The sequence below is a fragment of the Phyllobates terribilis genome, unplaced genomic scaffold (genome assembly GCF_046119375.1).
Source record: "Phyllobates terribilis strain yellow unplaced genomic scaffold, ASM4611937v1 Scaffold_8__6_contigs__length_399053987, whole genome shotgun sequence".
NCBI classification, from domain to species: domain Eukaryota; kingdom Metazoa; phylum Chordata; class Amphibia; order Anura; family Dendrobatidae; genus Phyllobates; species Phyllobates terribilis.
In genome coordinates this window covers 294,211,527-294,236,766 of record NW_027362768.1, presented here as the reverse complement: position 1 = coordinate 294,236,766, position 25,240 = coordinate 294,211,527, and the positions used below count along the sequence as shown (strand labels likewise).

Sequence of the window (25,240 nt, the reverse complement as noted above, 5' to 3'; positions counted from 1 at the left end):
TTATTAGATATTAAAAAAAATATATAAAAAAGGTAAGCCCCAGGAATATCAAGACTGATGGGAAACACCTGAATAATGTATAGTACACAAATATGATCACAATATTGCATACTTGGGTAAAAAGGGTACTTTCAGAATGTATCAATGTATATATCAAATAAATATGTATAAATATGTAAAAAAAAAAAGTACATGAAATAATATATAAAGGTATGCAAAAAGAATAATCACACTATTGCAGAACAATACCAATGTATTTAATTCATAACAGTATATCATGAAGATTATCTTTGTCCCTTGACAAAGCTAGGTGTAAAACGTGCGTCAAGGGTGCGGTTCTCTTCTTGACTGGTGAGGTCACTTTATGGCACTATGCATTCTCATACTTCAATATACATATTCTTTCCTCTTCATGATACCCTATACTGTTATGCATTACATACATTGGTATCCATCGGCAATAGGTTGATTACTCTTTTTGCATACCTTAATAGATTTCATGTACCTTTTTACATAATTACATATAAATTAATGATACATTCTGAAAGTACCCTTTTTTCCCTGTATGCAATATTGTGATCATATTTTTGTACGGTACATTATTCAGGTGTTTCCCATCAGTCTTGATGTTCTTGTAGCTGACCTTTTATGTTTTTAATCAATATCTAATAGAACAATTTTTTACTCTTATTTTATTGTGCTCTGCACTTATCCTTCATTAAGTTATCAGTATTGCAAATAATATAATAATAATAATAATAATAGTTTATTTTTATAGCGCCAACATATTCCGCAGCACTTTACAATTTTAAGGGGGACATATACAGACAATACAGAATAAGCAAATCTCATATCGAACGGAGTGAGGGCCCTGCTCGCGAGCTTACAGTCTATGAGGAAGTGGGGGAGACACAAAAGGTAAAAAGTACATATATTGTATAATGCAGCCTTGATATACTGAATAGGATAAATAATAATACATGGACTGGTCGCCAGCCAGTATGTGTACAGTCCTGACAGAGGCTATTAAGTGCATGGTTGGTTTGAACCCGAAGTTGAAGAAGATTTTAATATGGGGGAAAGCTGGGATGGACAGAGTGTGTTTAGGTGATACGCCAGTCTAAAGAAATGTGTTTTTAGGGTTCGCTTGAAACTGTGGGTATTGGGAATTAATCGAACTGTCCTGGGTAGTGCATTCCAGAGAATTGGCACAGCACGCGAGAAATCTTGGAGACGGGAGTGGGAAGTTCGGATTATGGAGGATTTTAGTTTCAAGTCATTTGCAGAACGGAGGGCACGTGTAGGGTGGTAGACTGAGACAAGGGAGGAGATGTAGGGGGGTACTGAAGCATGGAGCGCTTTGTGGGTAAGCGTGATAAGTTTAAAACGAACTCTATATTGGATGGGCAACCAATGCAATGACTGGCACAGGGAAGAGGCATCTGAGTAGCGGTTGGCGAGGAATATGATCCTGGCTGCTGCGTTCAGGACGGATTGGAGAGGGGAGAGTTTAGTAAGAGGGAGACCGATTAGTAGAGCGTTGCAATAGTCAAGACGAGAATGAATAAGAGCGACAGTAAGAGTTTTTGCCGAGTCAAAGGTGAGAAAAGTCCTGATTCTTGAGATGTTTTTGAGGTGTAGATGACATGAACGAGCGAGTGATTTGATGTGAGGAGTGAAAGAAAGATCTGAATCAAAAATGACCCCAAGACAGCGGGCTTGTAGCTGGGGAGTAATGGTTGAGCCACAAACGGAGATGGCAATATCGGGCACAGGTAGGTTAGTGGAGGGAGGAAAGACGAGGAGTTCAGTTTTTGACAGATTCAGTTTTAGGCAGAGGGAGGACATAATGTTAGACACAGCAGAAAGACAATCACTGGTCTTTTGTAGTAATGCAGGGGTGATGTCCGGAGCAGAGGTGTATAATTGGGTGTCATCAGCATAGAGATGGTACTGAAAACCGAATCTGCTGATTGTTTGTCCAATGGGAGCGGTGTATAAGGAGAAAAGAAGGGGGCCGAGGACTGATCCTTGAGGAACCCCGACAGTAAGAGGAAGTAGGGAGGAGGAGGAGCCGGCAAAAGACACAGAGAAGGAGCGGTCAGAGAGATAAGAGGAGAACCAGGAGAGAACCGTGTCCTTGAGGCCAATAGTGCGGAGCATAGTGAGGAGGAGCTGATGATCCACAGTGTCGAATGCTGCAGAGAGATCCAGGAGAATCAGCAGGGAGTAGTGACCATTAGATTTAGCTGTTAGTAGATCATTAGAGACTTTAGTGAGGGCAGTTTCAGTAGAATGTAAAGAGCGGAAACCAGATTGTAAAGGGTCAAGAAGAGAGTTGTCTGAGAGATAGCGGATTAGACGGGAGTGGACCAGGCGTTCCAGGAGTTTAGAGATAAAGGGAAGATTGGAAACAGGTCTGTAGTTGGCCGTAGCATCCAATAGTCAATTTTATACACTTCCAGGAAGAATAAAAGATGGAAAAGGGATTCTAAGAAATCTAGGTCCTGTGGAATGCAAGTTCTCCTAAGGCTGCATACACACATGCGTGAGACAAGGCCTGGCCGTGGGTCTCCAGTTCCGAACTCAACTCCCTTATAGATGTCGAGTTTGTGTAGGATGCCTGTGGACAGACCGAGCATACTCGAACCGTGACATGCAGATGTGTGAATCCAGGTCCTCTTCAGCCAAATCGTCCCATGCCGCAGGGCCCCGGGCCCACTGGCTCAGCGGGGCCCCGGGCCCACTGGCTCAGCGGGGCCCCGGGCCCACTGGCTCAGCGGGGCCCCGGGCCCACTGGCTCAGCGGGGCCCCGGGCCCACTGGCTCAGCGGGGCCCCGGGCCCACACCCGTTATAATATAGCAGCATTTTTACTAGCAGAATAAAACAGATCAAGTACAAGTTCCTCATTCTTCTCAGTCAATCACTGCCATTAGACTCATCAACATCATGTAAAAAAATAATACATCATCGATCTCTCCTATTAAAAATTATTTTTTTTCTTCTGCTGAATTTGTTTTCAGGACTCTCCCTATCGATTTGTAACATCTTATTAAAATATACAAGTTAGGAAAACTTCACTTGTGTAACAAGAAATGTAAAAAGTGAGGCGCACATTGCTGCCAATGTACTAATGTGCAATATGTAAAAAAAAAAAAAAAGAAAAAGAAAAAAAGGGATACATTGTAATACTTCGGGAATGATTTCAGAAGATCCAAAATCCCCTTTATACCTTTTTATCAGAATTATTCAATCTATGTTTTGCTTCCTTTGCTTTCTGGATTGCTTTTAACACTTCCACAGTATCCAGCTCCTTTTCAGTTGTACTGGTGTTATCTAAACAAACCTACGGAAAAAAAAAAAAAAAAAAAAAGAGTCAGCAAAAAACTGAATAATAATACTGTACACGACCAGGCAGATTGCTGAAGATCATGGAGTACAGCCAGCGCTTGGCTACCTCTGACAGTCCCATAGAAAGTAAGTGAAGCAGTGCACTCGTGTGTGACCATCACTCCACTTTATTACCCCATCCTCGTGATCGTGGCGGTTCCCAGTGGTCGAATCCCCAATGATAGGAAGTTATCGCCTACTGGGTGAATAGCTGATAAACTGCTTAAATGGGAATAATCTTTTAAGAGGGGAGATCATAATTGGCCGACCAATGTGGAGAGAAAAAATAAAAACAAAGTTTCCCCAAAAGTTTTTTTGGGAGCAAAATTTAATAAGTCTTTGATTTTTTCCGTGGACACAAGCCCCAAGTCTTCCAGAGTGGCTTTTTGAAAAGTCTTGAAAATACAAGTGTGTCTATAGCCCATTAGCGGACAGATGTGAATATTAGGACACTTATTTCCAGCCTTAGCATTTTAGCTCTAGAATTGCAACATTTTTTCAAGGAAAAAAGAAAAGAAATCGTCCCCATGCCATTTACTGTTATGCCCCATGATACACCGACAGGCATAATATAGCACAATGCACGAGCACTGGAGTGCATTAAATAAAGTGATTAATGGGAGTCTGTCACCCCAAAACACTAAAGAAACCGCTTATACAGGTAAGTAGGAGACTTATGTCGAATAAAAATCATATTTGTAGTATAAATAGTGGAGGTTTAATTGTCAGGAAAAGAAAAATAAAACAACTTTTTTTTTTTTTGTGCAAATGAGGGGCTTCGGTGCACCTTTGGTGTGGCCACGAGCTCAGAGCACAGCTATGCCCCTGTGATTGCATACTGAGCACTTTGACATAACTTGATTGACAGCAGTCGATGGCTCTGCACCTCCGAATGACACTGCAAGTACACTCTGCGTCATTACGGGTAAGCACAGGGTCCACTGTGGGCTCACATCAATGGCGATGACACAATGTGCCCTCCTGCAGTGTCCATTCGGAGGTACAGAGGTGCAGATTGAATTCAGGCAGTGCTCGCTTGAGAGCTGTCAATCAAGTTATGACAAAGTGCTCATGGTGCAAATTGAGGGGGTGTAAACTGTGCCCTCAGCTCCTGTAGAAGTGACTCAAACCTTTCATTTGCATATGAAATCAATTTTTTTTTCTGGCAACAACATACCTGTATAAGCCTTTTTTTGGGGGGAGGATGGGGAGATAATTTAATACATTACTTAAAGATGTAGGTTAATTAAAACGGTTTGCAGGAAAACAAAAAATATGTATTCATTATCACCAATTATAATGACCTGCACTACAAGATGAACATTTTATTCATCCAGCATGAATGTTGAAAAAGAAAAAAAACTACAAATAAAACACAGAATTACCACAATCTCTTCATCCCTCATTCAAAAACATGGAATAAAAACGGATCATAAATTTGAGTGCACAAAACTAAAATGTGACAATCCATTTAAAAACACATTGGAGTAGGGACTCACCTCAGCAGCGCGATCACCAAACTGTGCCAGAACTTTGGTCCGGTAATCAGGGACAATGGTAACAGGGTTGTCGGTCAGATTGACATTCTCCAAGCACGGAAGGCTTCCTAGATTTTTTATTTCATCAATCTGAAAAAAAAAAATTATGGTTAATGAAAAAAAGACTTGAATACCAAGTTCTCCATTTATCTTGTACTAGATGGTGGCCCGATTCTAACGCATCGGGTATTCTAGAATATGTATGCGGCCGACCGGGCGCAATCAGCAGAGCATTGTTTAAATTTGGCGCCAATCTTGCTGATTGGTCGCGGCTGGCGTCCGCGACCAATCAGAGTCGTATTAGTGAGGACCGGGGAGCGGCGCTGCTTGTGCGGCTACTTCCGCTGCGAGAAGCCGGGAGATGAGCGGCTACTCGCAGCAGAAGCATCCTGACCGGCGGCGCCGCTCCCCGGTCCTCCGTTTACACTTGCCCTCCGGAGCTCAGCGGGCCAAGCCGCTGATCTCCCGACGTTAGCCGCATGGAGGTGAGCTGCGCCGCGCCGCCTGTCGGGGTACTTGTGCTGCCAGCAGCGGGGAGATGAGCGCCTCGCGCCGCTCATCTCCCCGCTGCATCGTCGGTGACCTCCATCCGGCAGATAAGCCGCTAACGGCCGCCATCTTTTTATGAAATCCCGCGTCGTTGATTGGCCGGGGCCGGACCAATCAGCGACGCGGGATTTCCTGGACAGACAGACAGACAGATGGGATAAGACGAATATATATATAGATTTGTAAGTATTAAAAGTTTCTTAAAGAAGAGCTCCCGACAATACTTTTATTCTCCAAACCCTTTATAAATGTGTATGTACTGTATATGCATTAATATTCTTAGCGATTGCAGTCTTCTCCAGTTCTCAGTGCCTCTTCTGAATCACATGAAATCAATTCCAACTCATCGTTTTTACAATATATTAGAAAAAAGTTATGCATACTTTGGATGAGGACGGAGTTCCTCGCACCTGGAGGATCCAAGCAGGTGAGCTGGCTTTCTCTAACTCAATTATTGTTTTTTTACAATGCAAGACTACGAAGCCTCAGAATGAGGCGACTCATTAATATAGCTATTAGAGGAGCAGTGTGGACCTTTTACTTTGTTGAGCGTCCCCCGTCGTTAGCACAGCACGACACTGCTGGCCTGAAAACGAGCACGGATGTAGGGGGTATGGGACCAGACAAACCCACAAACTCCCATTTTCAAGGGTGGAAACGCCGCACAGTCTCTAGAAAGCTATCCTAAATAGAGAACGTGGCTTCACCAAGTAAGGAATCTGTCCTGATCTTCTAATAACTATATACTAGTGAGTTGCACATATCACATTTGTTATAATAAAGTATGAAGAACATTGCAGATCTATAAATGTATTTTATTCGCTTATATAGCACTTTACAGACATTATCATCATCCCCATTGGGACTCACATTCTAAGTTCCCTATCAGTATGTCTTTGCAGCATGGGAGGAAGCTGGCGAAACCCATGAAAACACGGGAAGACTGTACAAACTCCTTGCAGATGCCCTTGGGGGATTTGAACCCTGGACCCCAGTGCTGCAAAGTAACAGCGCCGACCAAAACTTTTAAAAAGTGCACATTGCACTAGGATCGTCACTCCACTCCTCAGTTGTGAGCACTGAGAATGCAGGAACGACGGTTTATGCGCATGATTGAATATACAGGGTTTCTAGTGTCATTATATAACTATTATGTTATTGACATTTAGTGCATCCTTTGCTACAAAGTGGATTTCGACGTGTTGGCATACCTGTGAGACTTTGTTGTTGCCAAGCTCTAAATTGACAAGAGAATACAACTTATTTAGTCCTTTGAGGCTCTCAAGAAGGTTTCCAGATAAGTTAAGTGTTTTAATGTTGCCGATCTTTGAGTGAACTCCTTCCAGTATGGAAAGTTTGTTATAGGAAAGATCCAAGTGAACCAAGTTGTACAAGTGCTAAATAAGGAGGAAAAAAATATATTTATATACGTTCATTTATTATTTTTATTGTTAGAAAAGTCCCTTTCTGTAATCCGCATGTTAAAGGATTATCCTCCACCCCCAAAGAAAAAGAAATTAGTAAGATAACTTACTAATCGCTGGAGGTTAGACCGCTGGGACCCCCAGTGATTCCGAGTTCGGGGTTTAGAATATCAAGAACGGGGCTCTGCAGCCCTTCTTTAAGGAAGCAGAAATGTACAGTGCTCAGCAGACAAGGAGCGAGCATGTGCACCTCCGCTCCGTTTAGCCCCATTTTCGGGATTTTAAAGCTTTGATCTCGGATTCACTGTTGGTCCCAACAGATCTTCAGTAATTAGCAAGATATCCCCATACTATGACTAGGGGATACATTTTTTTGGGGAACACTCTTTAGACTGTTTCATTTTTTGCTGGGAAAAAAAGACATTATATAGTGCTTGCTGCATACATGGTAGGTGTTAGCTGTGGTATACAGCCAGCAACCACCTGTATTTGTAACGATGGAACTTACTACATTAGAGGAGAATTTTAATAAAACCATTAAAAATTCAACTTGTCCTGCAAAAAAACAACCTCCCATGCAGTTATGAGAATACAAAAAAAATGAATAATATATTATAGCTCTTGGAAGTTAGGAAGGAAAAAAAAAATACTTGGCCTGGACTTCAGGGGGTTAATCAAGAATGTAAAACCTGTTTTTCTGAATCAGACAACCCTTGTATTGGACACCGTAACTAGTGATGAGCCCGGGTGTTCTGTTATCCCTTTCAGCGAGCATGCTTGGGTGCTCGCCGAGTATTTGCGGTGTGCTCGGGTGTTATGTTTTAGTCACTGTGTGCGCATGATTTGCGACTGTTTGACAGCTTTAATACATGTGAGGAATGCCTAACAAACAGGCATTCCTCACATATATTAAAGCTGTCAAACAGTCGCAAATCATGCACATGGAGTGACTCAAACATGACATTCGAGTACGCCGAAGATACTCGGAAAACACCTGAGCATGCTCGTAAATCTCGAGTAACGAGCATGCTCGCTCATCAATAACCGTAACATCTTAATTTTCTACTTTTAAAGAGGCTTTTGTATTAAATCGAATAAGTGGACAATATACACGTGACTGCTAGATGAAGACAAATATCAAAAGACTGACCATCACTTCCAAACAGAAAACTGGTGTGTGCAGGTGCTTACTAAGAGTAGCCATCTCCATACATAACTAATAAAGTTGCACTCTGTAGCATGCAAACGTGAAATCTATGATACTGGAATAGCATTACTGCTCTAGAAAATAGGAAAAAACGAAGTTTCTTGGTTTGTCCCATTTTCTAGAGCAGTAATGCTATTCCAATTTCATATATTCCACGTTTACAAGCTACAGAGTGCAACTTTATTTGTTTGCTAGATGAAGACAAGCTGAGATACCCAAGTTCTGCCTCGATGAAGGATATTCCAAAGAAAAAAAAATTAGAGCAAAATTCACATAATATCTTTAAATTTCTTAACTCTTAATAAACCGTCAGAAATGTTTCACACTTGGCATGGAGTAAATGTGGTGCTGCGTAGAAGAAGCTTCATCCGCAGCTCAGGCTAAATATACTAAAAGTCGATTTGTGTAATTCCCATGGCTTAATGGACTGAGCAAATGTTGGCCTAGGAGGAGCATGCCAATGGGGTTTGGAGGCACAGACTTTTAATTTTGCCCATGTAAATCCATTTTGATTGGAGGTATGCTGAATATCTGCATATTACATAAGGCCCAGTACCTGTAAATTCTCTATTGAGCATATGTGGTTATGACTCAAAGCCAGAAATTCTACTTCTGGAGTTAGTTTCTGCAAAAAAAAAATAAAAAATTAGACCCATTTAACTAAATATATATATATGTATAAAAGCTCACTACACGCCTGGGAATGCTCACCACTGAATCGTCTATAGAAGGGATCTGATTGTGACTCATGTCCACCGTGGTCAGGGCGCTCCACTTTGGAACCACAGCGGTGATAGGACAATCTGAAGACGTGCCTTCTGCTACCCAGTTATCAAATTCAAGAGCTTCTGGTACCAAGATGTCCTGAAATGACCCAAAACCTGTGTGCTTTAGATGCTATCACACAATACATTTTAAAAAAGAATATTTTATAATGGCAATAAAAGTTTTTGCCTGATATATACGGTGAAGATACAAGAAGCAAATACTAGGGCTCTGTACAGGTATTAAGTAGCTTCAGAACATGCTTAGCCATAAGTGTTACTACAGCAAGCGGTAGTAGAAGTTCTTGTAGTGAGCAAAAGGATTTGGAGGAAACAATCCGTAGATAGGTGAGAACAATCTAGGTAAGAATGTTCAGGAGCTTGGAGACTGGAAGCTAGGCTAATAGCTAGACACTATAGTTAAGCAATGAGTGAGAGATCCATGCGGCTTTAAGTAGGCCCAAACAGGAAACAAGATGGAACCCACAGGTTCAGAATCTGCCATCTTAATAAAGGGCAATTGTAGAACACAACAGCAGCGTCCAGTGGTAAGGCGTGGGACTGCAGCACAGTTAAGGTGAAAAATAGCAGCCACTAGTGGTCAAACTGTAGAAGGACAACGGGAATCCTGACATTATGGTGTCACCACAGCTGGAGCCCCGCAGATTGCTGACCCTCACTTATCCACTGCAGCCTTCCTGATAAATTGCAGTGGGTATTACCCACTATGTTATGAGCAGTGAAATCCTTAAAAGGGTTTTCCCACGAACAAAAGTGCATTTTAATCAATACAACTTGGAATAATAATTATTTCCAGAATTGGAAGTGTTTAAAAAAAATGTTCCTGTGCTAAGATAATCTTATAAATGTGCCCCTGCTGTGTACTGTGTAATGGATGTGCCTGACTGAACAGGAACATGGTCTGATCATACCACAGCTCCTGGACAGGGAAGGAAGCAAAAGAGCATACAGACAGGACAGCAGGGGATCACAGCTGATTCTTTCTTTGAAGTAAAACATTGTTTAAAAACAGACAGTGAAATGTTTTATCTCACAGAAAGAATCGTCTGTGATCCCGTACAGTAATGTCTGTATACTCGTTTGCTCCTCCCCTGCCCAGGAGCTGTGGTATGATCAGACCATGTTCCTGCACGGTCAGACACAGCCATTACACAGTACACAGCAGGGGCACCTTTATAAGATTATCTCAGCACAGGAACATTTTTTTTAAACACATCCAATTGTGGAAATTATTATTCCAAGATCTATTGATTAAAATGTACTTTTGTTCATGGGAAAACCACTTTAATCTTTCTCTGTAAGGGCCACCATTCTCAGGCATGAATCTAAAAAGTTGGTGGAGCTTAGCTGAAGGAGAATGGGCAAACAGAAATACTAAAAAATTGGCATAAATTATAGCAGAAATCTACTATAGTTCGTATCTGGTGCAGATTTCTCATGCTGGTGCATGGACGGCCTAAAAATGTGTCAAATTCATTAAAGGGGTTGTCTTCCTTTGGGGTACAAATTACTCTATACAACTGCAGACTTGTGAATCCTCATAGTGCACACTGCAGGCTGTGAGGATTCTCAGGATCCAGGAGCAGGCAGGCGCGTAACCGCAAGCAAGAGATCTGCATACATGCGGTCACCTGAAGAGATGTGCATTGCCGGACACGTCTAGTCGGACCAGCGCCGGCTCCGGGAAAATCCACACAGCGCGTGCAGTGACTGCAGATTTGTACCTAAAGGCCGGACAACACCTTTAGAGGTGGGAGCCCCCTACTCATTTGGAGCATCTAACTCCAGTGGGCTTTTGATCAGGACTGATTTATGAACTATAAATCTTGGTTAATTCCCCCCTTTGTTGCTTCTTAACCACCTTAAGGACTTTTAGTCCAGGAGAAATCTGCTGAATGGGAATTACTTTGCAGCTGCTTATCGCAGCTCTGTACAGAACTGGTGCTCCACAAATATATGACCAACAACCTTGAACTGTGTAACAACAGATAAAGTAATAAAAACAAAATACGCTGATGAAAAATCATCATTTACTGAATTTAGCACCTTTAATGATGATGTTGAAAACTGGACCGTCATGGTTGCCAATGTCTTCTTGCAGGAGGTGAATCCCTTGATGAGTTTGGCATCAGAATGGCAGATCTGAAAAATATGAATCAGCGTGATAATGTGAACACTGCGCTTACTGAGAAGACACGAGGGGCTGGGCACATCCTGAACAGGGGAATTAATTATCTATGCTGACTACATAAAACAGGACGCAGCTTCAGGGGATCCTGGTGACTGTCAGCTGCTTCATGTGATAGACGAGCGGTAACTGGAACGTTATCAGCAGTCACCGGGCCGGCACCAATCAGCGCAGTCTGAAGAAGGGGCAAAACAAAATCTGACCGTTTCTAAGAAAAGGGAAATATTACCAGTAAGGTTAAATAAAGTTTATGTGCAGTACAGAGCGTCTGCTACCACTCCTAGGAGCTGCTCACAAGTCCAGGAGTTATTTTTGCATCAGAAAATACAGGAATAAAGAGTCATAAAATGTCTTCTATTTGCTATTTTATCCAGAACAAAAAACATACTTTGAATAACTTTCTTATCCGGTCCAAAAGATGGATAGTAACTAGATCCATTTTTATATTTAACATTAAAGTCTATTGGAAATGGATAATAGCAGATGGTCATCAGTTATTTCATCCGTTAATGGATCTGATTTTTAGTAGTGCTCATGCCCAGAACAGCAGAGGAGCTCAGAGGCACCAAGGAAAACAGATCCAAAAACAGATGGAAAGGGAAAATGAAAAAAACACAAGCTCTTTAAAGACTAAGCCATTTAAGAATGCAAATTTTGGTTTCCATTTTAGATCCGTTTTTTGCTTTTGCAACAAATCCGATTTCTTTTTTAAACATTGTATCCATTACAAATGGATGACAACTGGGTGTACAGCCCCAGCTTCATGTCAGCTGTGCGCATGCTCCGGAGCCGCTCTAAGTCACTGGCTACATGACGTCTGAGCGCGCACGCTGCGCGCACGCTGCGCGCACGCTGCGCGCGTCAGTGTGCTCCCCCGCCGTCTCCCATGTAACGAACGCGCCAGCTCCGCCATCTCCCACGTGATGCAAACAGCAGTCTCGGTGTCTCCCACGTGATGCAAACAGCAGTCTCGGTGTCTCCCACGTGATGCAAACAGCAGTCTCGGTGTCTCCCACGTGATGCAAACAGCAGTCTCGGTGTCTCCCACGTGATGCAAACAGCAGTCTCGGTGTCTCCCACGTGATGCAAACAGCAGTCTCGGTGTCTCCCACGTGATGCAAACAGCAGTCTCGGTGTCTCCCACGTGATGCAAACAGCAGTCTCGGTGTCTCCCACATGATGTAAACACAGTCTCCCACGTGATGTAAACAGCAGTCTCAGTGTCTGCTACGTGATGTATATACCTCACTGCTTGCATTCTATAAATGCTACATGGGCAGTGATGAATTTCCCACTGTGAGGAGACCTGCAGTGTAAAATACATCTTTGTTCAGAATATCTTATTGCTGTGATCATTTCAAAGAGTCGTCTGCTCTCCAGACCGACCCAAATCTGTCAGTTGCAGCATCGTCACTAGCACCTAACATCACAGCCGCACCAGAGAAGCAGCTCCAGTCATCATTAAGGCGGAGTTAATTAACGGTCTGACCAAATATACCAGCATCATTTTCAAGTTGATAATTTTGCACGGCAGTGAACTATGTTCTAAATATCTAAACCGCCCTTGGCAGAAAAAAGGTTCCCCAACCCTAAACTAGGGTAACAGCAGGTGTTTTCTTAAGAGGTGTTTCCTAAAGGTCAGACAGCATCTTTAATAGCATTGCAAGTTCTCAAAAAAAAAAGAAGAAACAGAACATGTACTCTGTGGGCATTGTTATATGGAGTACTACGTACCTGTACCTGACAAAGTGACTTAAATACAGAGAGATCGTATGGCAGTAAATGTTCTTGTAGGTTACTTGTTCCTACAGGACCTCGGGTGCCGCTGATCTGAGGAAGAACAGCAGAAAATAACCGGTCACTAATACAAGGTTCTGCTGCTGAATAAGATCAACAGGAATTAAGAAAATCAAATGCTGCACCTTTGCAATACAACACTTACCTTTAAGTACTTGAGTCTGCAGGTAAAGTCCAGGATATGTCCCAAGTCGGTTTTGGCATCTCCGTTGATGCATGTTGGCTTGGCGTGCCGTAGTAACTGTGTTATTGCGTATAACTGGAGGGGTCTCATGTGAAACACTTCCCCCGCTACCAGTAACTGTTCACCTGGAAGAAAGCCAACGTCCAATATAACTATTTTACAATGACATCAAATCAATATTAATCCGGTATTATTCATTAGTCATCACGGCGCGCCATTCCCAGTGCACCCCGCGCATCCGCAGACTTGGGATGACGCGGTGGCCAGCAGACAATTGAAAATCTGCGCCACTCGTGTCTGCACAAACCCCCCACTGTACTTGCACCTCCTGGACCTGGCACAGATGCTACAAGCAAGGAGCAGTTCTTCCAGGCAAACGGGCCGGGCCTGGTTAAGCTTCTTCTGTTCCTTTCCGCACCCGATTCTTCAGATACAGGTTTCCTCGAGGACAAGAAACCAACTGATGCTGGGGAAGAGGTTTGATCCTTTAATTCAGTAGGTTTCTGTCCTTGGTGGGCGGATCCCCTTTATTGTGGTGCTGTCATGGGAGCAATAGAATTTTTTTTTTCCCCAAAAAATATTGATTTAAGACTCAAATTTTTCATTTTCGCAAAGGTAACAGTAAAAAGAAGGACCACCCAATTTATTGTACAATTTCTCCTGAGTACGCCGATGCACTATATGTGGGGGAAAACCACTGTTTGAGCGCATGGCAGAGCTCGGAAGGAAAGGAGCGCTATTTGACTTTTTCGATTTGTCCAGAATAGACTGCGGACGCCATGTTGCGTTTGAAGAGCTCCAAAAAGGTAGCCAAAACCACAAACACCTCCCACAAATTACCCTATTTTAGAAACTACACCCCTCAAGGAATTTATCTAGATGTGTGGTGAACATATTGAACCCACATGTGCTTCACATAAATTTATAACATTGGGACATAAAAAAGAAAAATTTCATTTTTTCCACAAAAATGTTGTTTTAGCTCCATTTTTTTTTTTATTTTCACTGTCTAATAGGAGGAAATAGACCCAAATATTTATAAACCAATTTCTTCCGAATGCAGCAATACCCAATAGGAGGTCAGAAACTATTATTTGGGCACACAGCAGGGCACAGAAGGGAAGAATTGCCATTTGGTCTGTGGAGCACAAATTTGGCAGTAATAGTTTGTGGGCGCCACTTGCAGAGCCCCTAAGCTTCCAAACAGCAGAAATCCTTAAAATGTGTCCCCACTGTGCAAACACATAGCTTTGGTTATTCATTTTGAAAATTAAATTCAGGGAAATCATCTAGGGGTGTAGTGACTATTTTGACCCCACTAATATTTTATAGAAACATCTGCCGCATTGATTTTTAAGAGGGTTATCCAGGACCCAACAATTGATAACTTATCTCAATAGGAGATTGGTGGGGTCCAACACTTTTGCAATCAGCTGAAACTGTTTTTGGATACTATAGAGTACATAAGCTGTGGGAGGTGGGTATGTGCCCATCAGGATGGGTGAAGAAGCATGGGTCCACCTTAGGGAACCACTGTAAAGAGACATATATATCATCTCTTTGCAGCGTTCCCCTGTATAGGAATGTGCAATCTGTTGTGTATAAGTGCATGCTGGCCAGACGGCGGCTGAAAGAACACACTTTTAGCTTGTCTGATGAAAGGCGACATTACAGTATTATACATCTGGAAAAGTTTCCATCGTATACTGTAGACTAGGTACACGTATGCAGTGTGTACCTGGCCTAAGCAGTGTATGGGTAATATACAGCAACCCCCATACTTGCTTGGTGGCCGCTGACTGAATACTGCAGTGCATTCACTTCAATGGAAGATCAAGCAGCGTACTCCTATACTAAGCAACGTGCTGGGTTTCGCCCATACTTCGCTTAGATTCGGCTGCTGTCAGTAGCTGTTTTCAGCCGATAGTTGGGTGTGCTGGTGTCAGACCCGCACTGATCTCATAGAGGACCTGTCCAGCAGATAGATATCAATGACTAGACCTGGAGAACCCCTATAAGTGCGTTCTCCTCTCCGCAGCAGTGTCATACCTGTTGGCGTTATGTGTGGTATGGACAGGCTGCGGGGTTCAGAAGAGGAGGCCATTTGGCTTTACTAGAGTTGATTTTACTGGATTGTTTTTTGGGAGCCATGTCCATTTTCCAACGCCTCTGAACTACTCAGAACATGGACAATCTCTATTTTTTCCGTTAATAAAAGACAGATTTGTGTAGGGGCTTGTTTTTTTGCGGCATAAGATGGAAGTTTTTATTGGTGTCATTTGGGGGTACATAACATTTTTTTTTTATTTTTTTTTTATTCCAATTTTTGATAAACAGAATAAACAAACAACAGTCAATTCAGCAATTGTCTTATATTTATTTTTACGCTGTTCACCGTGCAGTAATTATGAGTAGACGACTATTATTCGGGTCAGTGCAATTACAGCGACGCCAGGGTTACACAGTATTGCTATATTCCGAGAGCTGTAACTTTTTGATATTTTCACTGAACGAGCACCATTTTGGACTACGTAAAATGTTATCATCCCCTTTTTATAAGTTTTTGGGTGGCAGGGTGAACAAAAAAACAAAATTCTTTAAAAAAAAAAAAAAATTTCATGCCATTCACTGAGCAGTAAAAGTGATCAGGGTACTTTTTTGCTTTGCTTCTTTTGCACACTAAAATAATTATTATATATATATTTTTTTTTAAAAACAATGTGTTTTTCTATGGTCATACTCCCATAGCTGTAACGGTTTTATTTTTCTGTTGACGAAGCTATATAAAAGTGTTTTTTCTTTTAATCACTTGTTATTCTATGTTTTGGGTGTCAGTATGACAAAAAAGCTATATTTGTGAACTGTTTTTTTTTTTTTTTTACGCCGTTCATCACAAGGGTTAAATAATAAGACAGTTTTATACATTGGATTGTTCGGGACTTGGTGATACCAAATTTGTGCACTTTTTTTTCCCTTTACTTCTACAGAAAAAAGCAATTTTACTTGCAAAACATTTTTCAATTTTTTGTTTGTACTTTCACTTTTGCACACTTTAGTTTACTTTTTTTTTTTAACTTAGTCCCCAGTACCTAAAGACACAATTGTTCTCCTTTTTTTCCTGCTTCTTTGGCCAATTAGCGCATTGCCCCTACATGACTGCAATTCTAAGATTACTATATCCTAGTGGATTTTGGTTTATTATTTATTTATTTTTAAACAGAAAAACAGCATTTTTACTTGCCAAATATTTTTTACTTTTTTTGTAATTTCACTTTTGCGTTTTTTTTTTTTTTTTTTTACAAACTTTATTTTAAATTTTTTTTTTATACTTAGCCCCACTATGGGCATCCACTTTTCCTGCTGTGAGTGCTTATCTGATGCTCTGCAATGCTTTTGCATTGCAGGGTATTAGATCTGTCAATCATACACAGGCAGGAGGCAAGGCAGGACCTTACAGGACACTGTACCTGGGTGACCCCATGGCCTTTATTTGGCCTGGATCACCATAGACCATCGGCATGACATGATCGCAATAGAGTTGTGCCTATAGGAGCAAAGAGGAAGCTCCTCCCTCTATAAGCATATCGATGCTGGTGCAGCGACATCAGAGGGGTTAAATGCCCTCGATCGGCGCTAGCACTGATTGCCGGCGTTACTGCAGGTTGTCAGCCATGATATATAATTGGCACCCGCTGATCATTTTGGTGGCTCTGCTAGTGAGCCGGTGTGATCGTCGTGCCGCAGATGTACGGTGGTTTGAGGGAACGCACTTCCCGCTGCGCCATACATGTACGGTGGATGTTGTGGAGGGGTTAGAACTTCCTATGTTATTATTAAGGAACTGATGAGCTGAATAAAAATAAAAGTTTTTATTTATTTTTTTTTACTTATCCTTTGCACAGATATTGGCTTTTAAACTTTAGGGCGCCTAATATACTAATTTCCCTTTCAACAGATTGGAGATTCTTCACTAGGGGAGTTTATTTTTTCCCCTGTATGACGCTGCCAAATCCTACAAAGGTAGAATCATAGAGGGGTAAAAAAAAAAAAAAGCAAACGCCCACAGAGGTCAGAACCGGTTTCTTCAGTGTGATCTGGGAAAAATATATGTGATGAGCGCAGTTCTCCTCCTGTAATATAAGACTGAAGATAAAAATGATTATGCGGCCATTAGAGTATTTGATTACGACTAATAATAATAGGATTAGGAAGAATAAGGGGCCGAACTTATTACAACTCTTGATCATCACAATCCATGTGCCATATACCCGATGCGTTGGAATCGGGCCACCATCTAGTCAGCTTAATAAGTATAAAATTACCATTATGAAAAAGCTCCTCAGCCAGAACCGCTGCAATTCCATGGATTTCCTGAAAAAACACAAAGGATCCTTTATTACCGGCCAAGCACATGACATTCAGACGTCAATTCTACAGGCGGGACTGGAAATTTATCTTGTGATTAATGATGAGCGCAAGTGCTCGTTACTGGAGTTTGCCGATGGTGCTCGTGTATTTACTGAGTATCGCGGGTGCTAGAGCGACATGTTCGAGTCCCCGAGGTCGCATGTTCTGCGACTGTTATACAGCCACAAAACATGTGGCGATTGCCTGACAAACACGGGTAATCCCCACATGTTTTGTGCCTTTCTAATAGCCGTGGGGACACGACCATTTCACTCAAGCACCCGCGATACTCGGTGCATACCCGAGCACCCTCGGCAAACTCCAGTAACGAGCACTTGCGCTCATCACTAAGTCTGACGACTAGGCTCCCAGTGATTCTATATATCGATTACATATATAAAGCAAAGAACAAGTATATAATCAGCGTAAACCATGTCTTTAATTTGGTATTGTAAGGAAACCAATTATACAATATTTTAGGTATACTCCGGGCCAAACCGCTGTGTGTAATAGGCGCCTGTGCAATCCCTCGAACAGCAGGATGAGGTGGCCGCCAGTCAGGCCATCCAGGCAAATAATGAATGGAGACCTGGCTGGGCATGTAATGTATACAGCTCTCTGCAATTATATATGGAGATATATATGGGGGTTACAGAAGCAGCGGAGCGTGGCTGCTACCTAAACAGGTCCATCCTCCACAGAGGTGACACTGGCTTATCTTGTGCACAGAACATTAAAGTCCAGGGTGGAAATACAGTGAATATAGCCGTAAGTAAGTGTATTTCCCTATACAGTGAAGTTCTCAACCATCTGTAGAGAATAAAGCAAAGGGACGGGGCTGGTCCTAGTGACATGATATAACATTATAAGGTAGGCTGACTATACTGCACATGGAAAACGTATAGTCACTTTTTAGTGCCAAAGTAGAGGGTCGCTTTCAAGGGGCTGTCCGGTACTTTAAAAGGACTGTCAGCCCAGAATAACTGTTCAAATCAAGTCCTATCGCTTGGTGCTTCACGACAGGGCCAATCATTTATATACACCTTCCAATCTGCTTGTTTCCCCTCTATCTCCACCTTTATTGATTGACAGCTCTGGCTTCATAGAGCCAGAGAAAAGCGGTGATAGATGGAAAACAGGCAGGTGGGACGGTGTATTTAAATACTTGGCCCTACTGTGAAGCACCGAGGGCCTGTACTTTGACCCTAAATTTCAATTCGGAGGCAGAAAGCAAGACCTCTCCATAGAGATTAATGGGACTGTCAGAAAAAGCCATAAAAAGATGTTCATATTACTCTCAGGCCAAAAAAAAAGGGACTGTGAGGGGACTGACTATCATTGTTACTTTAATAACCTGTCTCTATGCTGGGTTACACTAGTGCAAATAAAAGTTGCTGTTGTAAAACTCTACAATGGACAATTCAAGACCCTGGCAAAGATTTGCAAGAGGAGAGGCCTGGCACCTTCATACCTCAATACTTCATTCTCTGATGAGTAAATCCGCGTCCTACACAGGTTCCCTTAGACTCAAGTTTTACTTAAATTTTTGGCTTGGTTGGATTTCATGAACAAATGCTCGTTTTTAGATGACTGATCACAGACGTCATTGTCTGAAGTTAAGTTGCCCATGTTTGCTGTTTTGTTCGCCCAAGAGATCCTTCATTCAACAAAAGATCTTTCATTGAAATACCATGCCCAGACCTTCGTGCGTTACTTGGTGTAAGAGCCCATAGTGCCAGGCTGAACGACCGTAACGGCCAAATCATACTAAAATGTGTGCAATGGGGTAAGGATTGTTCGCCACTCATGCAATGGTTGTGTAACCATCAAACTACTTTTATCTAATGCGTATGGAAATGCTGAAAATAAACACCAATTTCTCCATGTCCAGAAGAGAAATCATTCACTTTAATGACAGATGGATTAAAGCAGCAGATCTTGTAACTAGGACCTTCTAATAAACTTACATATAAGTGAAAGTGCAGGAACTGTGATAAAACTTTGGGTACACTGATGGGAAACGCTGTGAGCAGAGCTTGGAGATAGACCTCCAGATCCTTCTGTCTTTTTTCCACCAAGCTTTTGGAGTTCTTTCCGATCATCTTTTTCGGAGGCAATAAATTCCGCTCTATTTTGTTCTCCGCTATCAGCTGCAACCCAAAATCGGATAAATATTAGGGCAAAAATCATACTGTAAAAGCTGATTTCATCTAGGTAACGGGCTGCACCATCTTTCCAATTAACAGAAGTGGAAAAATGAATATAACTAAACTGAACATTTCAATCACCCACTGAAATCAATAGGATGCTGAATAGATCAGTTACATTCAAAAAAAGAAAGAAAAAACTTAAATTAAAAAAAACAAAAAACCCTGTCCTTAACCCTGGTTACTTTATACTGTTCTGATGTAACTATACGTATAAGTTATCCAGCAGTCATCTCATCTGACCTTTATCCGAGGAGCAATTACAGCTCATTTAACAGAGAATGAAAAATATCCAAAATCTCAGAGATCTCTATATAAGTATAGAGGATCATCCATGCTGACGGTCTCCAAGATCGGAGCTCAAGCACGGAAATTAAACAGGGGCTCAATTAGGAGTCTAATACTCACCTTTTCATGAAGATCATAGAAATCACTGTAACGATGCTTTACAGTCCAATTATAAACGCCAGTGTAGACCTCAATGATATACACCTAAGGCAGATAAAGAACAAAAAGTGAGAAGACATACAGTACAGACCAAAAGTTTGGACACACCTTCTCATTTAAAGATTTTTCTGTAGTTTCATGACTATGAAAATTGTACATTCACACTGAAGGCATCAAAACTATGAATTAACACATGTGGAATTATATACTTAACAAAAAAGTGTGAAACAACTGAAAATATGTCTTATATTCTAGGTTCTTCAAAGTAGCCACCTTTTGCTTTGATGACTGCTTTGCACACTCTTGGCATTCTCTTGATGAGCTTCAAGAGGTAGTCACCGGATATGGTTTTCACTTCACAGGTGTGCCCTGTCAGGTTTAATAAGTGGGATTTCTTGCCTTCTAAATGGGGTTGGGACCATCAGTTGTGTTGTGCAGAAGTCTGGTGGATACACAGCTCTTAGTCCTACTGAATAGACTGTTAGATTTTTTTATTATGGCAAGAAAAAAGCAGCTGAGTAAAGAAAAACGAGTGCCCATCATTACTTTAAGACATGAAGGTCAGTCAGTCCTAAAAATTGGGAAAACTTTGAAAGTGCCCCCAAGTGCAGTTGCAAGAACCATCAAGCGCTACAAAGAAACTGGCTCACATGAGGACTGCCCCAGGAAAGGAAGACCAAGAGTCACCTCTGCTTCTGAGGATAAGTTTATCCGAGTCACCAGCCTCAGAAATCGCAGGTTAACAGCAACTCAGATTAGAGACCAGGTCAATGCCACACAGAGTTCTAGCAGCAGACACATCTCTACAACAACTGTTAAGAGGAGACTTTGTGCAGCAGGCCTTCATAGTAAAAAAACTGCTAGTAAACCACTGCTAAGGACAGGCAACAAGCAGAAGAGACTTGTTTGGGCTAAAGAACACAATGAATGGATATTAGACCAGTGGAAATCTATACTTTGGTCTGATGAGTCCAAATTTGAGATCTTTGGTTCCAATCACTATGTCTTTGTGCAACGCAGAAAAGGTGAACGGATGGACTCTACATGCCTGGTTCCCACCGTGAAGCATGGAGGAGAAGGTGTGATGGTGCTTTGCTGGTGACACTGTTGGGGATTTATTCAAAATTGAAGGCATACTGAACCAGCATGGCTACCACAGCATCTTGCAGCGGCATGCTATTCCATCCGGTTTGCGTTTAGTTGGACCATCATTTAGTTTTCAACAGGACAATGACCCCAAACACACCTCCAGGCTGTGTAAGGGCTATTTGACCAAGAAGGAGAGTGATGGGGTGCTATGCCAGATGACCTGGCCTCCACAGTCACCAGACCTGAACCCAATCGAGATGGTTTGGGGTGAGCTGGACCGCAGAGTGAAGGCAAAAGGGCCAACAAGTGCTAAGCATCTCTGGGAACTCCTTCAAAATTGTTGAAAGACCATTTCCGGTGACTACCTCTTGAAGCTCATCAAGAGAATGCCAAGAGTGTGCAAAGCAGTCATCAAAGCAAAAGGTGGCTACTTTGAAGAACCTAGAATATAAGACATATTTTCAGTTGTTTCACACTTTTTTGTTAAGTATATAATTCCACATGTGTTAATTCATAGTTTTGATGCCTTCAGTGTGAATGTACAATTTTCAAAGTCATGAAAATACAGAAAAATCTATAAATGAGAAGGTGTGTCCAAACTTTTGGTCTGTACTGTAGGTCACAATATAGTTATAGGCCTTCCATACAGTAGAAATCAGGGCTGGACCAACCAAGTAGCCAGGAACCTAGAACATTGGTCTTGACAAACCTGCCCTTCATGCATTCCAGGACTGGGTGTTTCCACCTGGTGATGAATGAATGGCACTCGATTATCACTGTCAGAGTGAAGCTCCATCACTCCATGCAAAAATGGCCACAGACTGCAGAGAAACTAAGAAAGGGGAGAGTGAGGGAGCTGCCGCGACCACGAGGGAAAGGGAGGGAGGGAGCCGCCGCGACCAAGAGGGAAAGGGAGGGAGGGAGCTGCCGCGACCACCGGGGAAAGGGAGGGAGGGAGCCGCCGCCGCGACCACCGGGGAAAGGGAGGGAGGGAGCCGCCGCCTCGACCACCGGGGAAAGGGAGGGAGGGAGCCGCCGCCTCGACCACCGGGGACAGGGAGGGAGGGAGCCGCCGCCTCGACCACTGGGGAAAGGTGAGATCTGCCGCTACGAGCACTGGAGGAAGGAGGGAGCCGCAGCCGCGACCACTTGGGAAAGGAGGGCGCCTGTATAATAAATCACTTGTTGTACCGCATGTCAGTGCTGGCTCCTAACTTCTGGACTTGGCCCCTAGTTCTGACTAACTTATGTCCAGGCCTGGGTTAAACAGTATAATAGGATGGAAAATGTAGCAAACTATGGATAATTTTTACAAGCAATAAAAATATATTCTTGAAAAGACTATCAAGTTATCAATATAAGAAAAGAATGAAAATAAATGAGTCTATCCCCACCGTAACATTGATAATCAGTGAAAAGAGAAACAGGTCACACAGTCATGTCATGTTTGATAGGTGCTTGTTACCATTTCCTCAAAAATACATTATTGTTCAGTCTGTTGTCAGAAAGTCCCATCCCACCAGCAGAGGATGAAGACAGAGAAAAATCAGTAATTTAATGCAGCCACCTATAACAGACTGCCCTAATTATAGGGTATCCCCATCTCAAACACCTATTAGACCGGCACCTAACCCTAGGACGAAGGGTCTAGTGTGGTAGCCAAGGTGCATAATGATGTGGACAAGCATGCTTAGAGCTCTCCATTCAATTCTTGGCAATTACGGAAATACCGTGGCTAAGCAGGCGGCAGAAGAGGAGAGAGAAGTGTATGTACGGCCACCTCTGCAATAAAGGCGGCAGCTTCATTAGGAGTCACAGGAGGACAAACATTCTGGAATTAATTGCCGATCCTAGAGCTAGAGCCTGCATCTATCAGATATTTATGGAATATCCTGCTGAGATGGAAAATACCTAATAGGAGCGTATTAGATTGAGTACAGTAGAAAAAACAAATGAAATGCCAAAATTGGTCTTTTTCCAGACGCTGTTCCCCCCTCCCTCAAAAAATGCAATTCAAAGCAATCAAGATGTATGTGCAGCAAAATGGTAAAAACATCATCTCGGCATGCGAACAAGTGTTCCCCGTGGGCCGACCAATTGTTTATCGTCGGCACAAGCAAAATTTCCGTTTTTACAGAGTTCAGAAACATATACACACATATCTATATTATAAATACATATATACACACACATATACATACACATACTATATGTCACACATTTGGCACCGCTGCAAAAAAAAACAACACAAAAATGTATAATCTTCCAGCTGGGAAGGGGTTAAGGTTGCATCCTCTATTACTGTCTCTGAATTTTCAATTTTAGGCTCCAGTCCTCAGGTTGCTGGTGTGGGGGCACTAGAGGTTCCCTATATGAGCCAATACTGCCGCTATGAGGGCACAACACACTGACGATGTAGAAAATCACTGAAAAAAAAAAAACTGCCCCTAAAAGTTGCAGCAATGGATTCCAGCTTGTAGCTGTAGTAAAACTACAACTCCCATCATGCCCTGCCAGCCGCTGGCTGTGAGGGAATGCTGGGAGTTGTAGTTTTGAAGCAGTATCCGAGCCTCTGGCTACAGACACAATTCTATCAGAAGTAAATAGTCCTGTACGGCCTGACGAGATACACGGCTACCTCCGCACAGCAGGGGCCACAGTACAGATATATCACTACGCCCAGGCCCGGCAGCCACTTACTGTGTAATTCTCCACAAGCTCCGAGCCGATGATCTTCACCTCAGGCTGCTCCTCACTATCGTCCGTAAACCCCGCCATGTCCTCCATGGTGACCGGTGCCAGCGGACAATGATCCCAGCTCCCCGGGGTCAGTCGCTCTCTCCGGCTGCTGGAGCCGCCATGTTTGTTTACGCAGCGATCACAGTTCAACAAACTTTATTGACAAGTCCACAAGATGACACAGTGCCGGCAGGCTGCGCTGCACTCAGGAGGCGAGTGCTGTATGTGTGCTGTACATGTATATCACTACACTGCGTGTGTGTGTACATATATGAGAATAAGGAGATGAGAGTATCACTGGCATAAAAAGTCAAAGTTTATTCATAGCAAAATTTAGTACAAGTGAATACCACAGACTATGGTATTTATTCACTTGTACTAACTTTTGCTATGAATAAACTTTGACTTTTTATGCCAGTGATACTCTCATCTCCTCTTTATTCTAATTTTGCCTGAGTTCCAGTACCATTGTGACTGGCTTTCCAACATTTTTCCTTTGTATCGTGTACTGGGCCTCTATTTACTAATGTGTGTGTATATATATATATATATATATATATATATATATATATATATATATATACACACACACACACTGCTCAAAAAATAAAGGGAACACTTAAACAGCAGAATATAACTCCAAATAAATCAAACTTCTGTGAAATCAAACTGTCCACTTAGGAAGCAACACTGATTGACAATCAATTTCACATGCTGTTGTGCAAATGGAATAGACAATAGATGGAAATTATTGGCAATTATCAAGACACACTCAATAAAGGAGTGTTTCTGCAGGTGGGGACCACAGACCACATCTCAGTACTAATGCTTTCTGGCTGATGTTTTGGTCACTTTTGAATGTTGGTTGTGCTTTCACACTCGTGGTAGCATGAGACGGACTCTACAACCCACAGAAGTTGCTCAGGTAGTGCAGCTCATCCAGGATGGCACATCAATGCGAGCTGTAGCAAGAAGGTTTGCTGTGTCTGTCAGCGTAGTGTCCAGAGGCTGGAGGCACTACCAGGAGACAGGCCAGTACACCAGGAGACGAGGAGGGGGCTGTAGGAGGGCAACAACCCAGCAGCAGGACCGCTACCTCCACCTTTGTGCAAGGAGGAACAGGAGGAGCACTGCCAGAGCCCTGCAAAATGACCTCCAGCAGGCCACAAATGGGCATGTGTCTGCACAAACGGTTAGAAACCGACTCCATGAGGGTGGTATGAGGGCCCGACGTCCACAGATGGGGGTTGTGCTCACAGCCCAACACCGTGCAGGACGCTTGGCATTT

General features: G+C 42.5%; 1 protein-coding gene across 5 annotated transcripts in view; it reads right to left on the bottom strand.

The window, feature by feature from the left end:
- The window catches only part of NISCH (nischarin), a 63,107-nt gene extending 38,975 nt beyond the window's left edge, over positions 1–24,132 (bottom strand). For 3 of the 5 annotated variants that reach the window (XM_073644425.1, XM_073644423.1, XM_073644424.1), the window contains exons 1-12: positions 23,914–24,132; positions 20,086–20,169; positions 19,438–19,620; positions 17,386–17,434; positions 13,025–13,188; positions 12,817–12,912; positions 10,941–11,036; positions 8,821–8,973; positions 8,666–8,734; positions 6,690–6,875; positions 4,891–5,019; positions 3,234–3,347 (exon numbers count right to left, since the gene is read on the bottom strand). In XM_073644425.1, the coding sequence (XP_073500526.1) occupies positions 3,234–3,347; positions 4,891–5,019; positions 6,690–6,875; positions 8,666–8,734; positions 8,821–8,973; positions 10,941–11,036; positions 12,817–12,912; positions 13,025–13,188; positions 17,386–17,434; positions 19,438–19,620; positions 20,086–20,169; positions 23,914–24,000 (1,410 nt within the window). In that variant the 5' untranslated portion in view covers positions 24,001–24,132. The remainder of the gene's footprint in view (positions 1–3,233; positions 3,348–4,890; positions 5,020–6,689; positions 6,876–8,665; positions 8,735–8,820; positions 8,974–10,940; positions 11,037–12,816; positions 12,913–13,024; positions 13,189–17,385; positions 17,435–19,437; positions 19,621–20,085; positions 20,170–23,913) is intronic. The other 2 variants (XR_012247785.1, XM_073644426.1) reach the window with 1 other exon arrangement.
- Between the last annotated feature and the right edge of the window lie 1,108 nt (positions 24,133–25,240).